A 15,441-nucleotide genomic window follows, 5' to 3' on the forward strand; every position below is an offset into this window, starting at 1 on the left:
TTCATGTCTTTATCACTGCGTTTTATTCTGTGGTCAAACGTAATTTTGTTTTCTTATCAATATCTTCTTAACCGCCAGGGTAGGACATGTCCCTTGCTTGGAAAGCTCACTTGCACCGCAGGATTTATTCTAATTCTCACAATTATCGCCATTGAACTGTCACAAAAACCGTGATTGTCATGTGCATCGGCCGTTCGAGTCGCACGCAGTAGCTTCAGAACTGATTAGAAATAGTAATACCATTTTTAATGCCGTCAATTTGGTTACTTTGAGAATGAACCATCTTAGGCTTCACTAGTGGCACTCGGAAGTTTGGTAGAAAAGAAAAGATGTTGAATAAAATTCTGGGTTTTTATGTGCCAAAACTACAATCTGATTATGAGGCATGCCGTAGTGGGGGACTCTGGATTAATTTTGATCACCTGCAGTTCATTAATGTGCACCTAAACCTAAGTTCACGAATGTTTTTGCATTTTGCCGCCCATCGAAATGCGGCCACCGCTGCCGGGATCAAATTCACAGACTCAAGCTCAGCAGTGTGATGCCATAGCCATTGGGCTACCGTGGTTGGTCAGTTTGGCAGGACAACTGTTAATCTGATTTGGTAAAGGAAGAGGGAATCAAAGATTGAGCTAGTACTTCTTTTTTATACTTGCGAAGTCATGGCGTGATGCTTTCAATGTTTTACAATGATGCGGTCTCGCAGGGAAGTGTGAAAGGGGCTGAAGCGCACATATTTCTTCGTGGCCATTCTCAAGATCCCAGCGACTCCATAACTCAAGTGTGGCAGGCCGCCTTTCAACCAGGGGGTGAAGAAAATGGTACACATGCAGTTCAACTTCGTGTGTTTGTGCACGAGCATGCACACATGCCTTGTGCTTCAGAGTGTCCCCGTTCCTCTCAGTCACTCAAAAACACAAGGAGAAAATCTTGTTGTTGTCTGAATTTTTTTTAGAGTGCAGCTCTTAATAGCCCGTTCCTGCGGTAAGCATCGGTGGCATTGGCGTAACCGAGTGAACGAGCGCCGCGAAGAAGGAAAGTGACTGCGGAGTGCAGCGGGAGATGAAAGAAAGCCGATAGCAAAGAGAGGAGGAGGAAAGTGCAGGAGGAGGTTGCAGTGGAACCATGAGGCGGAAAGCGGAGGAGGAGTGGAGGAAAGACGGGGCTGGGCATGCACTTAGTGACTTGCATGCAGAGGTCATGAATATATGCAGGGTGTCCCAATTAACTATCGTGCACCAAGATTTAAAAAAAGGCAATGTGTCATGCGCATGCGCCTAGTTGCCGGCGGCCACGGTAACTGCAGCCGCGTGAGCGATCTCATCTGCACTTCCGAGGGGTGAGGCTTGAGGCGGGAAGTGCTATGCTCATCCACAGCGACAGCTGCTGAGGTCGGTCTGTGGTACCAGCACATGTGACAGAGATCACTGCTCCTGCAAGGGGTGATAGTGAGTGGCTGTGAGTAAGGTTCAGTGTGACACTCCCTTGGGTGTTGTCGCAGCTGACACTGGCGGCACGACTTCCTTGCGATTAAGGGCCGCTCTCATCGTTGGTGAACGAAAGCGTGAGAAGAAAAGTGTAGTGCCGCGCAGGACGGGCTGTGCAGCAACGACGGCTACGATATGGCGTCAGAGTAGCACACGTCTCTATGGAAGCAAAGCGCTGCATGAGCGGATGTCTGTCTGCGGCGGCTGCTGTAAATCACACCCACGCGCCACCCATGCACTGCCTCTCGTGATCTGATTAGCAAAGCTGCCGCGTCGCAGTTCGGTCCGTTTGGAACGTGCCGCATGAAACAGATTGTCCACACCAGCCAATATATTGTGAAATGAAAACACGTATAAAGCTGCGCACAAATTTTACATTAGGGAGGATCGTAATCGTCGGTGAACTTTTTAGTACTTCAGGTTGCTGCACCATTTTAATAATGCAAAGTAGACTTCAGATTGCAATAGCCATGCAATCTCAATAGCCACGCTTTGCTTTACTAAAGAGGAAATGGTGTAATTGCATACCAACTGATAAATTTGAGTATCAACTAGTAGTTAAAATGCTTCCTGCTTTGCTCCGGCAGTGAATAATGGCTTTTTTAGCGGCAGGAAAGAAAAAGTGAAGATTAAAGTTTCGTTTGCTTTCTACTCACGCCGTCATGGATGTTGAAGGTATTGTCATGCATTTGTATCCATCTTTGCATAGGGGAATCGCCAGAACTGTTGCCTTGCACTGTTACTACAATGCACTCTTACTTTTATTAGTAATCCTTCAACTAGCCACAGCCAGATACTTCCAAATCTTGGCCTTGTGATCACTTTAATCCTTCCTCGCTTGTCCTTCGTGTTCCCTGACACCCTTTGCAAGTCTTGAGAAACTAACTCACCCAACAATCTGTTTTGGCTAAATCTTGCACAACGTTGAGAGCTGTTGCGAGAACTTCAAGATAGTGTCTTTCACTTTTGATGTCTTTCCGATGTACCATGCCTCTGATGTTCCTACAAATCTTTTCAAAGCTTCCTGCATTGCAATGTCACATTGTGGATTAACTTCAGTGCCCCTTTAAGATGCTGAACTATGCAGGTTGCTGCAGAAATATATATGTCATCTGAGGTGTTTGCCACTTTATGACATACCTAACAAGTGATGTGCATAAATGCGCATAGTTTGAAGACCGTATATTTTTGTTTTTTACAGTGACTATTGTGTAGATATTGTGCACAATTGACATGGGCTGTATTGGTTCAACTTTCAGATCTGTCATCCAACATTTTTGCGAGTTGTGGTGGTAGGGTTGTGAACTTTATCGACTGCAGCACAGGAACTATTGTGAAACGCTACAAGAGTGCACATCTGACGGAGGTAAGGAAATGAACACTTTTATACCTTTATGTTTGTTGCATATACTTGATATGATATTAAGTATATGATATATCAAGTGCAGCATGCGCAGCAGGAGTTGACTGACGATGACTCGCCTTCCCCTTCTTCTTTCACTCTCTTTATGCCCGTTACGAATTGTATATATTTGTGCAGGCTCCAATAAAGGTGTTGTTGGCAGTCAGCGCTCATCCTGTGTCCTCCCTTGTCCGTGTTTCTTGGCGCTGTTTTAAATATGAATGGTCCGTACCAACTAGCTCGCACCCAAACCCTTCTGATTGATATGATAGCAATGAGAACACAATAAACATGGGTCTCTCTTTGTCTTAGCATGTAATGCATTGCTTGGTAATGAGAACATTGAGTGCAGAGCAGTTATTAGTGGAGGAAAGAAAAGTTTGAGATTTCATGGAACTATGATTCTTTTCTGGGTGCGCCTTCTGCACACGTGCAGCCGCATCACAGTTACTATTGGCCATCCGCTCTGCCAGCATCGCCCTTCGATATGTGAGACTGTACGTGTTGTGCATACGTCTCGCAAACGAAAGCAAGAGCGACACGCTGCCGCGTAATGTGTGACCAAGTATCGAGGAGTCTGAATGTTAAGATTTCCAGCTGCTGTCGTTTGTGCTCTTAGAAAAGCAAAGTGGGTGCATTAGGATGTATTAATGCTGTGAACACAGGCTGGTGATCTTGCCAATGATGCATGCACTGCACAATAAATGAGGATAATAAAAAGCAGCTGAAAGTTGGCGGTTGATGTGGGCCCGCGTATCCCTCTTTTACTCTTGTATTGTTTGGTGCGTACGCCAGACAGAGCAGGCAGTGCGCATAGTAGCGTGTGTGCAGCGCGACCAAGTGACACCTGGCATTGCAAACGTGCAAATTTTCCTGGAAAAAAGAAAGTTTCAAGTTCAGTGAGTGCTGCTGGGGGCGCTGCTCCGACTCGGAAAGAGCCCATTGTATTGTCACATTTTAAAATTATGGACAAATTCTCCTTATGGGTCGTATACGCTTGATTTCTTCAAATGTTATGTGTGGCAGAAATTTTTCTTGGGAGAAAAATAATAATTCAGGTTGTGTGATTAGAAAATTCAGGCAGATCTGCTGAACCTCTAGTATCTGCACATCACAGACAAGAAACAATTGTAATGCAGCAAGTTGCAGTGATGACACATTCGTGATCGAAATTAGCACATGTTCACATATTCACTGGCTGGCTACAATGCGTCGCTTATTCGAAATAATTTCAGTTGTTAAAGGCCAGCTACAATGAAATTTTACTTTGGCAAAATAATTGTAAATGAGTAGTTATATACTTTTGAAGGAACCTTGGCAATGCTGCAGGACTGGTAATATTATAATTCTCCTATCAGGAGCCTTTGAATAGCATCTAAGTAGACAACATATGCATAAGGTAGTTAGCAAATACAATGTATGTCGCAGTACATTGCCTCTGACATTTTTCAGCGCAATGTGGGCAGCCGTGGGCGATGCCCAGTCAGGAGGTCATGCCAAGGAGCTGCTTAATAATGTGTCACTTCTGGATAGCTGTAACGGCGGCATTTTTTCCAGTTTCAGTTTCAAAACCGTCACTTTTCGCAAGCTTTTCGTGATGCGTTGGCTCGTATATCAAATGTAAAATTTTTCACGAAAATCGTTTGATATCTACACTATCTGAAACTATGCTTTTATGTGATTGAAGATTTCATTGCAATTGGCCTCGCACTCGGTAAGGCAAAGGAAATACTTTTGCTGTATAGTGTTTGCATCAAAACAATCTTTATTGATGGTGTGGTCTTCACGAGTCTTGTTTCCCTGGGTAGGGGTTACAGCACACTTGTCCTTTCCCTTCCCTTTTGTGGCCTCGTAGCTGTTTTAAGACTCATGTGATGCAGAGCAAGGCACAAGGCACATAGTCTGAGGTTCAACACAAGTAGGGTTGCCTTCTTTGAATTTTTATATTTTGTTTCATTCCTGCTATAAAGACATGATAATAATTTCACGTGCACAGGAAGTGGTGCTGCAAATATCACACGTATGACAGGTTTAGTGTAGAGGGCTGCATTAACAGCTGCTTGTTGCAAAAGGAAAAGAATGCATGGCCATTCAATGTCTAATAGCCTATTGTCCATTTTCAGAAGTTGACAGTGCAGAGTCACTGCATTGCAGCTGGTGATGCTACAGTTAAACTGTACTGCACAATTGTCCGCATTTAATTGGTCTTAATGTACAGGCCTGCCAATTGTTCCTTCATGAAAAGCATTTCATGGTTTCCTCCAGGGAAATCTTGCTTAAGGTCATTAAAAAACGAAAGAAAAGAAGAGGTGAATGAATTAGAATCACTGATATGGGGACTATGGTTTAATGTGCTGCCACGAGATCACTTTGACATGTTAAGACGTTGCCACATGGCTATGCTCTATTGGAGTTGCGGTCACCACTGTGCGTGCAGCTAGCCTGAGAGGTGGGCTTTCTTTCTGACCAAACACATTTGCTTCGTGCACGTGTGCCCAGCTCGTGGCTTGGAACAAGAGATTGTACATGTGAAAGGTACACTAAAAAACTTGTCTCCAATCCACACTGTGAAGGTCGTTCAACAGCGAAGCTGTAAACAACTAGAATGATGACCCATTACTATGCAGCTTGAAATTCACATGGTAACATTCACATGCACTTTACCTAATTATTAGCCTAAGACATTTCAACAGCTTGCACTGCTACTTCATGCACCTACGAAGAGTGGACCAGAGAAAAGAGAAAGGCACTGAACCTCACTTTCACCACGCCTCATATGCATGCTGCCCTTCAGGAGTCCTCACTATACATGGCCTTCCCATAGTGTTGCCACAGCATAAATCAATTGCTCGGTGGGTTCTTCTTTTACATATAAAAGTGTAGTTACATCAGTCCCTGCTTCTATGCCACAGTTGGAGCTTCCCAGCAACTGCAGATTATGAACCAGGAAGCGCTTGCATCGAATGCTTTGTGCAAAGACAAGCTTTCTGGTTCTTTTGGTTTCTTTCCCCCGCATGGAGGCGAGCGCCATCTGCTGGTGCTGCAAGGAAGCCAGCGACGCAGGCGGCGCGCGCCTCTCGAGTGTTTGCCCACGGAGACGACAGACTTTTTGGGAAGTAGAGCTATACAGCTTCGCAGTAAAAGAAAAATAATCTGAGCTGTATTAGTTAATTGCCATTCTACAATACCAAGAAAAGCCACTCTTACCATGAGAAGAGGCTTTGTAAACCAAAAAACATGTAAAAACAAAAGATGGGTGGAGACTCTGCCTTGAAGTTCCAACAGCTCGCCTTGGTGTCATGGATCCTGGTGTCATCTGCCCGGGCCTAGTTAAAATTAAAGCAAAGCTTTGTTTGCGAATCTTCCTGGACTTTCCTGACTGTAATTGCTGATTGGGTCCTACTGTGATGCCCAACACACACACACACACACGCACGCACGCACGCACGCGCGCGCGCGCGCACACACACACACACGCACGCACACACACACACAGGGGTTGTTTGAAGGCACAGACGAAATGGCTCAAAAGAAGCTTGTATGCTGACCATGGTATGTGCAGCACTGTCCATTTCGGCCAGTGCTGATTGGCTAGGGCCGCTCGTCTCTTCCTCTCTCGTACAGCTGCATCCAATCAGCACTGGCAGAAATAGACAGTCCACTAAGTGGACTGTTACGGAATACCCCCCCTCTCCCTGTTCTGCATAACCAAAAAGAAAACTTCCTAGATAAAACATTAAGACATAATGTTGGTTCACAGATATCTCTGGAGTGCACTGATCTGTTAATAGTTGTATTTCACAACTGATTTCACGATTTACTTTACTTTCTCTGACTTAGCCATTCGGCATATTTCACATTCAGCATTTCGGCATTCTTGGCTAATCCTCCAAAATGGGTATGCCCCACTGTGGCACAAGAGGTACAGAATCCCTAAATGTTGCTTGACATGTGTCGCCCTTTTCTGTGCATACACCTGTTTTCACCAAATTGTACACATCGCTATATATTTATTTCGATACCTATATTTAGCCGAAGGCATTACAGTGTCTGTAGGGCATTTAATTAACTGCTTTAATTAAGCTTCACATCGCATAGATTCCAACATGTACGTTGGATCTCCATGAGTTTTCTTTTATCGGTGAAGATGGATGAACTACAGTGCAGTCTAATGGAGCTGAAAGCTTGGGAAAGTTTGAAAACTTCTAATCAGCCAAAATGGCCCAAATACGAAAAAAAAATGATGTGAAATTTAGAATGGCACACTGATGTATCAGCACTGACGTTTCAGTGCAAGATACAGAAAATGTAACATTTGACTTTATTTGCACTTCAAGTAACCAACCAAGAGACTAAGCAAAGCAGAGTTTTAAAAGAACAGTTCATAATTCTGGACTGATTTTGTGTCCCATTAGGGCAGCGATTAACTGATACGAGAATGTTTCTTTATGTTTAGGAGTTCTTCTGCCTGGCATGGACAGTGCTGCCCATTGGCGGGCACCCCAGCGCCGTGCTCGCCGTGGCGGGCAAGGCACGCGAGGTGAGCCTCATCCACCCTGAGCAGCTTGTCTGCTACAAGTCGTTCCAGGCGCACAGCAAATACATCAACTGCCTGCTCTTCTGCCCCAACCAGCCCACATGGCTGCTCAGTAGGTGGCCCAGTTATGACCTTCCAAGTTTGCAAGCTGCTTCTCTTTGGACAACATATTTCCTATCGCAAATCTTTGTTAATTGTTGCTGTCGGTCACACTACATTTGCCTAGTTATCAACTTTTTCAAATATTTCCTAAAGTTTGCAAATGTGGCCTCATTTTACCATTTTATAAATGTTGCATCAGTATTTACGAAAAGCAAGTTCTGGTTGTGAACAACTTCCGCCCATCAGTCTCTGAACCTAACCTTCATTTGGAAATCTTATGATGGTAATGAAAGGACACCAGATGGGTACTTGCTTCAATCAAGTTTATGCAGGCGTGCTCCTGAAGCTGGTGAAATCGGCAACAGCAGAGTCATTGAAAAAGACACGGTGATTTAAAAACTATGTGTTGCCTGTCGGTCTCTGCTATTTCAAGTTTGCAGCTGCTTCTGTGCTGTGTCTAAAGGCAAACAATCTTTAATATAGTGCGTGCACACCTCACAAAATGTGTGCGCTTGCGGCAAAATTTCCTGAGATACTCACTGTTCCTGCAATGTTCCTGCAAGCACTGCAGGCTGTAATGAGCCAGGATCTTGAGAGACCAAGATTTCATTTGCCGACTTTGCAACATTACACTGTGGTCATGCTCCTTTCACTGTGAGGTCACTCGCTATGGTTCAGAAATTCGTAGTAGCTTGATAAAGCATTGGAGTATGCACGAAAACGAATGCATTGTGCTTAATGTATTTTAGCCGAAACTTTTTCCAAATTTGCGTCACCCTGCAATCTGGATAAGTGCCAGAAAATGTCATGGTAACTCAATATGTTGTAAAACTTCACCTGTAGACTAGCAAATGCAAGTGTGATTTGTTGACTTCCCATGTCTTCTAAAATAATAACCAAATTGCCACCTTGTAGGCAGTGAAACTGGTGAAGCTTATTCATGTCTCTCTTCTGAGGTGAACACAAAGGAATGTTAAAATTTACTTTATCAGAAGTTCTGTTTACCAGAGCTGTGGTTAATTTCTGATAACTATGCAAAGGTACCTGAACTGTTGAGCTTCTAACAGAACTAAACTTGACAGTGTCTGTCTTGAAGGGTGCCCACTGAATAGCTAGCACCCACCACCTTGGTAGTCCTTTGGCACGATAAACACTCATGCTCTCAGAGCAACTGCCAGTTTGATAATTTCCAAGCCCATAGCAATATCCAGAGATGTCAATGCAGCAAGTGACAGCTTTTTTTTTTCTTTTTTTAAGTGAACGATTTTTAAATCAGTTGCCATTGAAAGCTTAAGTCTCTGGTATACACACTTGCCTGTGAATATGCCAGTGCAAAGCACAAAACTCAACCCACGCCAGTTAAGCTGTCAGTGCTTTTTTGCTCATGCCATTTTTCGATGGACTAGTAATGAACCTTTAATTCACATTTAGAGGAATTCGGTTGGTTGATTTAATATTTTGGAGTTACCTTACATATAATGTTCCAAGTACAGTGAATGGTTGCATAGCCATAACCTTACCGTTATAATTTCGTTCTATCATGTTAGATATTGTGTGATCCTGGCTCTATTTTTGCCCACCTTCCTTTTGCAAGTCCAATTACAGTGAAGTTTGGCTGCAAAGGAGAGAACTCGCATGTCCGCCTGTTCCTTATAAGTTGGCCTTGTTAGCTTTAAAAGACTTGAGTGTCTTTGAGAAGCTTTTTCTTAAGTTTTCTTTCGCTTTCTTTCTCACATTTTGAATGAACTCCGCATTAACTCCTGGTGGTCATTGCCTCCAGGTGGAAGCATTGATGACAGCATTCACCTATGGGACATTGGCGTGCCCAAAGCACCTGGCTACCAAACAAAAATTGTGTATGTTGCTTTGTGTTTATTTTTCTCCTTGAGTTTATCTTTCTTACTGCTTGTCTCCTGCTTTTGTTTCCTCCCTTGCCTCTCCTTTCGTCTTTCTGCAGAAACATTCAGTGGCACAGTGATTTTGTTCTCATCCGGTTAGTGGTTCCCATCTCACCTAATTGGGCAAGGTGTAATGGTTAAGATGTCTGATTGGCCTTGATGTTTATTCCTATGTGGTACCTGCCAGGGTACACTGTTTCATACCTTTCTTATATTGCCCCAACATAGAACCTATCTTTGGTATGCATACCTTCTTCCGTTTCATCCCTATCCTAAGGTAAGCTGTAGTATTAGTAAATTACGCCTCTGCAATAGCAAAGCAACCTCTCTTAACGTGAGATGAGGCTTGACATGGCATAAACAATGCGAAAACAACAAGACGGGTGTCGACGTTACCCTAAAGTTCCCGCAACAGGATCGTGAGGCTTATAGCGCATGAAAAAACAAGGCCGAAAGGAAGATGTGACACACACAGGCGCTATTGTGTGTCACGTCTTCCTTTTGTACGTATCTTTTTCACGCGCTGTAAGCCTCACGATGTCTTCCCAACAAGTCCAAATCACTGCATTCCCGCAGCAGGCAGCCCCAATGTCACGAAATTTGGCAATGTCTGCTTGGATCTAGTTAACAGTTTATCAGTAAAGGAGCACTACGTTTCATTCTACAGTATCAACCTAACAAGTTTTAAACACTTTTCATGTGCCAAAATTGTGGGTGGGTGAATATTCAAAGTTTTGAATACGAATAGAATATTAAACACGAACTTTTTGCATTTGTATTCAAAAATTAACTGTTTGGCATTTTCAAATACTTAAAACAAGCCACATATTTCGAGTGAGTTTTGTCTGGTGAGTTTTTCCTTGCAACAGGCACTTTTGCATGTGCTTACAGCACACAAGTCCTTCAGCAGCATTTTCTTTTTCCACAACTTCTGATTTTTTTTCTTTACTACCATCTATTTAACATTTTTGGAAAGCTACTCATACAGCAGTCGTTCATCCTTAGAAAGTTTGTTTGCAACCAAGCGCTAAAGATGTTGAGAGCCTATTCATGCAGTTTTTTTAAATGGCAATTAGTTGCCTTGTGTTTAAAGCTGATCCAAGCTGTCCCTAATTGTTAGCTGTCTTTTTTTCTAGCCACTAAACGCATGGTACTTAATTGTGTCTAGATAATTATCTCAGCTCTACATATAAGCGCCTTCATTTGACTATTCAATATTTTATACTTACTATTCGTATTTGAAATATCTGATGTTCGCCCGCCTCTAGCCAACATGGCTTGAATACTGTATAAGCAAATATTTTGAAATTTGTGACGTCGAACTGATGCACTGGCACTGATGTTTTGGCGCATAGTTTGAAAGAGAGAAGCCTGGCCATCATTTTCTCAATCAATCCTTTTCCACCAAGTGAATACGAAGAAACTATTCAAAGACTGCATTACTGGTCTAAAACTGATTTAGTGTTGTTTTTTAGTGTCCCTTTAAGGTATTTCTAAATGATTTATTGGTCTGTTTTCTTAAGCCAATTTCATTTCCTTGTGACACCTTCTCAAGCTTAACACTATATAGCTCTTGTCTCTTCTCACAAGTTGCCCATACAATATGTATGTCACCTTTTATCATCATCTGAAACAGTGTGACTGTACAGTACCTGCAACTTACATAGGTTTTGTAAAGTCTGTGTTGATAAAAAGTGACAATAAACTGCCATGCTAGCCATTGTAGAATGATAGCCCTTGCAGGTATACTCACTTTCCCATGATGCTGCATTCTCGCTAGGGGCATTTTTTTTTTTCATTTTCATTTAGATGTTGTTTTTGTGCACAAGTGAGATCTCTAGCAATCATGCTTAAGTTCTACAGTATGACTGCATCATTCTTTTGCATTACTATATGGCACTGCAGTAATCATAAGTGAAGCAATGCTATGATTAAAGCAACGCTACGACTCTTCACACCTTGCGCAATAAGCAGTGTGCTGTGTGAATCATATATATATATATATTTTTTCGTGATTTAGATCTGCAGCTCATCATTGCTGAAAGTATGCATGGTAAACATGCACAGCCTGGCATTGTTTGCTTTTCCTTTAGGAACCTGCTCACCCTGAGACCAAAGTGTGAGATCCTCCAACTGTGTGTCAGCGCTCAGAATGAGCTGCTCTTGGCTGCCTGCCATGGTGGCCTGTTTGGGTGGAAGTTTGACCAAAAGTCGGTTGTGAAAGTTGACAGGTTTGTACCTAAAACGCTTTGCTCCCAATTTGTTCTGGCTAAAGAAAGACTTGAGCAGATGATAATTGACCTAATGTTGTCCGATATCTAGAATTAGGAAGGGAGAATGCAGGTTTGCACTTTTTATCCTGTGCATGTGTACGAATGAATCATGCAGTCTAGTGCCATGGGCCTTTAATTTGGTGGTTTTATGAGAAATGTTAAGGGGGAGGTGGGGAAAGATACATGTTCAACTTGTTGGTGAGGGAATGTTGCTGATCTTGCATATAATGGAAGGAGAGAGAATGTTATTCCTAGTGTGCTTCTGTTTTTCTGTGTATGCAAATCATGTTTTTCAATCACGTTCTCCTCTATATTAGAGGTGAGCATAAGGAATAGAAGTGGAGAATGGGAAAAACAGGCCTTTTACATATGGAACGCCTACATCTCAAGTAACAAAGGCCAATACTTTGTAGCGGTGCCTTTTTCAATGCTAATAATGCCTTTTGGTGATTTTCACGTTCGTGAGTGACTACGCGTTGGGCGTTGTGTCACATGACCACTCACGAACGCAAAAAGTGCCGTAAGGCATGTAGTCTCATTTACAACACCCACTTCCCCCTTTCCTTTGGCCTCTGATATTACTGTTCCTATTTCTTTTGAAATGTACTTGAAAATTAGACTTGGAAGTATCGAAATTTTACACAGTGAGCTTCCATCACTAGAATTTAGTGACGCCTAGGCCAAATACTGTAGACTTCTGATGCGCACATCTACGGTTGAGGAGCAATTGATTCGTGGCATTTACCTTGCATGGGTGTACAACATTTGCAGGTCACCAAACATTGAGTTCTGCTTGCCAACAAAAGATGGAGCCTCCATCGAAGAGGAGCCTGTTGTTGATGGCTTGGTGCTGATCGAAGATGACATGATCGGTACGTGCCTTTCATGGAACATGCTCAAGCAGGCATTTAAACTTGGAACATTTTTGTAAAACGATCCTGTTGTATGTTTGGCTTGTACTGGGAGGGTCGCAGCCGTGCATCACCTCAATGCAGAAGTTGTTTACAGTAAACACAAGATGTTTAACCAGTAGAGAAAGCAGCCAGTACTGATAAGTTGTTTGAGCCTCCTTATGTCATGCACCGTTGTCTTTACGGTTTCTTGCATTAACACTAAGCTTGTGCGAATATTATACTATTCAATATTCTCTTTAGCTCAAATTTCAGTATTAGAAGTTTTCGAAGTATTCAGAATGAGCAGTTATACAGTAGAACCTCGTTCACATCTTGGGGGAAAAAAAAAACGTGAAAAGACGTACGAACCGGGAAAATGTACGATCCGAAGTAACGAAAAGAAAATTGACAGACTCAACTATTGTTGACATCTATGTAATGCGAAGCGTCGCGCGGACTGTTGCGGCATAAGACGCCGGCATGTGTCGAGCTGGGGGTTTTGTTGCCTGAAAGCTTTTATAAACAAAAAGAGAAGTGGTGCCCTTAAGGGGCTCCGCAGTGGGTGGAGTCCCTATTCCGGGACCCCATTGGTACCAGCCGCCAGCTTAGCCCTCTGGACCAAGGCCTTTTGGGCCTGAAGGTCAGAGAAACTGAGCAGCACCACCTTTCACTCCTGTCGGGTTGGGTTAGGGTTGGGGGAAAGAGACGAGCTCAGACCATGTGGTAGATTTCAGCCACCTCCCCACAGTATTGGCACTTGCCAGTGAAGGAACAATCGAAATGTTTCAAGATTGCCGGGCACAATAAAGTGTTAGTGAAAAGTTGGATCAAGATGTGTTCATTAGCCTTGCCAAGCCCCTTTGCAGGTGTTGGGTATTGGCGATGCCTATTCTTGTAATAGGTTGTGATGTGTTTCAATGTAAGAAGATAGCTGGCTTCGGGTTCCAGGTACGCATGGTCTAACTGGGACGCACGGTGGATGATTGCTCAGGTTACTGTGTTCGTGGCTTCATTCCCTACTAGGCCCTGGTGGCTCGGAGTCCAGGCTAGGCAACGACCAATTGCAACGATTCAACGATTGCAATGAAGCAACAATCTCTTCCCTTGTTGCTATATTTCTGCAATATTCATTCCGCTGGCGAGGTGACCCAACCAGCTTCGTAATTTAGACAAGCCCCACGCAAGTCGGTTATGATATATTGAGATCGGGGATCAGAAGCAGCTAGGGCAATAGCTACTTCTGCTTGTGTTGAGCCCGAGGCTTTGAAAGTGAGCCCATTTACTTGCTTTTCCTCGTGGGTGACCGCGGCATTGACCGGCCACATCCACGTAGAAGACTCTGTGTTTATTGCCATAGTGGCATTGCAAGGCGTCTGCCCTCACCTGGCAACAACCATTATGGTCTTCCCTATCCATCTTTATGACGAGGGGTCGAACTCTGATGGCACATCTCTAGAGTTTAGGCACTTGGACCCGCTTCTGAATGTGAAATTTGTTTTTCAAGTGGAGCCAGTCCAGCAAATGCCATCCTGACTTTGTCTGAGCTAGCCATGTATATTGGCTGGTGAGGTGGGCTTCCTTGAGCTCCTGAAAGGTGTTCACCACTGCCAAAGTGAGATGTCTCGCTTTCGAAGTTGCGACAGGGAGGTCAAAGACCCTATCGTCAGTTTGCGGAGGATAACCTCGTGTTTGTCTTCATCATGCTTCCGCAGATGGAGATAGGAGACCGAATATAAAATTTGGGTGGTTACCAAAGCATGAGCTAGCCGCACAGGGTCCCTGCTTCGTAATCCCCCTCTCTTGTTGGAGACATGTCAGACCATTTGTCCCACCTGGTCTCCAACCTTGCGGAGCTTTTCTAGTGTTGTATTGTTGTTTTCTTATTGTGGTGGTGTTTTAAGAGGGCAACAGGAAACTGAAAAGAAATTGAGTAGCTGGACGGCGCGAAAAAGCGAGAATTTATGCCCACATCACGCCGCCTGCAGCAGGGAATGGCAGCGCACTGCTACTAAAAGCGTGCAGTATGCTACCAATGGCACTACGCACCATGTGCTTTAAATCAGATAGGTGAAGATGCCTATCGCAATAAGTTCGGTGGCGATAGCTGTGAACGTGGCATGTGACGACCTGGGCGGAGGTTTGCTGGTACTGGAATAAGAAAGTGTGCACCGTCATTTTAATTTGAGGCGGGCGGCCACACAGTCGAACCCACTACGATACCGATTTTAACAACATATCGGTTATAACAATGAAAAGCTGCTGCACTGTCAATTTGTGTATGTTTTCTATGGGGAAATAACCCGCTTACTACAGTGTCCCCATGCCGCATTATCGGTTAAAACAATGAAGTCTGGCTGCTGGGCGTCCGTGCTGAAAGTTAATGGAATGCAAAATCCATGAAAAGAAAAAAGAAAAAGTGGAATGCGAGCCGCTGCACGATCGCCCGCCCCCCCAACTGCTGCCACGCGCTTCTCTCCATTATATGTGCACGCCAGCCTCGTGTGCATCTCTGCCGTTGCCCTTCCACTCCTCCGAACATGAATAGGCTGCACCCATAGCTTTGCGCCGCGCCACCCTCCTAAACACGAATGGACTGTGCAAACTGCACTGACAACCAGTGACAACGCTGCCGCTGCTGCTCCCAGATTGCTCACTCGGCCCTCACAGTTGATTCTTTATTCTATGGCCCTCATACTGTACAATTCTGCTAATGGATTAAGTTGTTCATGCTTGTCTTTGTTCCCTGCATCGAAGCCGTTCCTGGCCACATTGTTTCTCAGCCTTGTTTGACTTGCCTTGATCTCAGCCTTGATCTGCCCACTGATCACCGGCAATGCACGACGTTGCTG

At 43.9% G+C, this 15,441-nt stretch overlaps 1 protein-coding gene across 1 annotated transcript in view; it reads left to right on the forward strand.

Annotated features, from left to right (window-relative positions):
* LOC126546214 (leucine-rich repeat and WD repeat-containing protein 1-like) overlaps positions 1-15,441 on the forward strand; it is a 34,639-nt gene that overhangs the window by 8,414 nt on the left and 10,784 nt on the right. The window contains exons 6-11 of the mRNA XM_050194375.3: positions 707-821; positions 2,747-2,853; positions 7,346-7,538; positions 9,309-9,384; positions 11,520-11,657; positions 12,471-12,571. Of these exons, the coding sequence (XP_050050332.2) occupies positions 707-821; positions 2,747-2,853; positions 7,346-7,538; positions 9,309-9,384; positions 11,520-11,657; positions 12,471-12,571 (730 nt within the window). The remainder of the gene's footprint in view (positions 1-706; positions 822-2,746; positions 2,854-7,345; positions 7,539-9,308; positions 9,385-11,519; positions 11,658-12,470; positions 12,572-15,441) is intronic.

Source organism: Dermacentor andersoni, chromosome 3 (assembly GCF_023375885.2).
Source record: "Dermacentor andersoni chromosome 3, qqDerAnde1_hic_scaffold, whole genome shotgun sequence".
NCBI lineage: Eukaryota > Metazoa > Arthropoda > Arachnida > Ixodida > Ixodidae > Dermacentor > Dermacentor andersoni.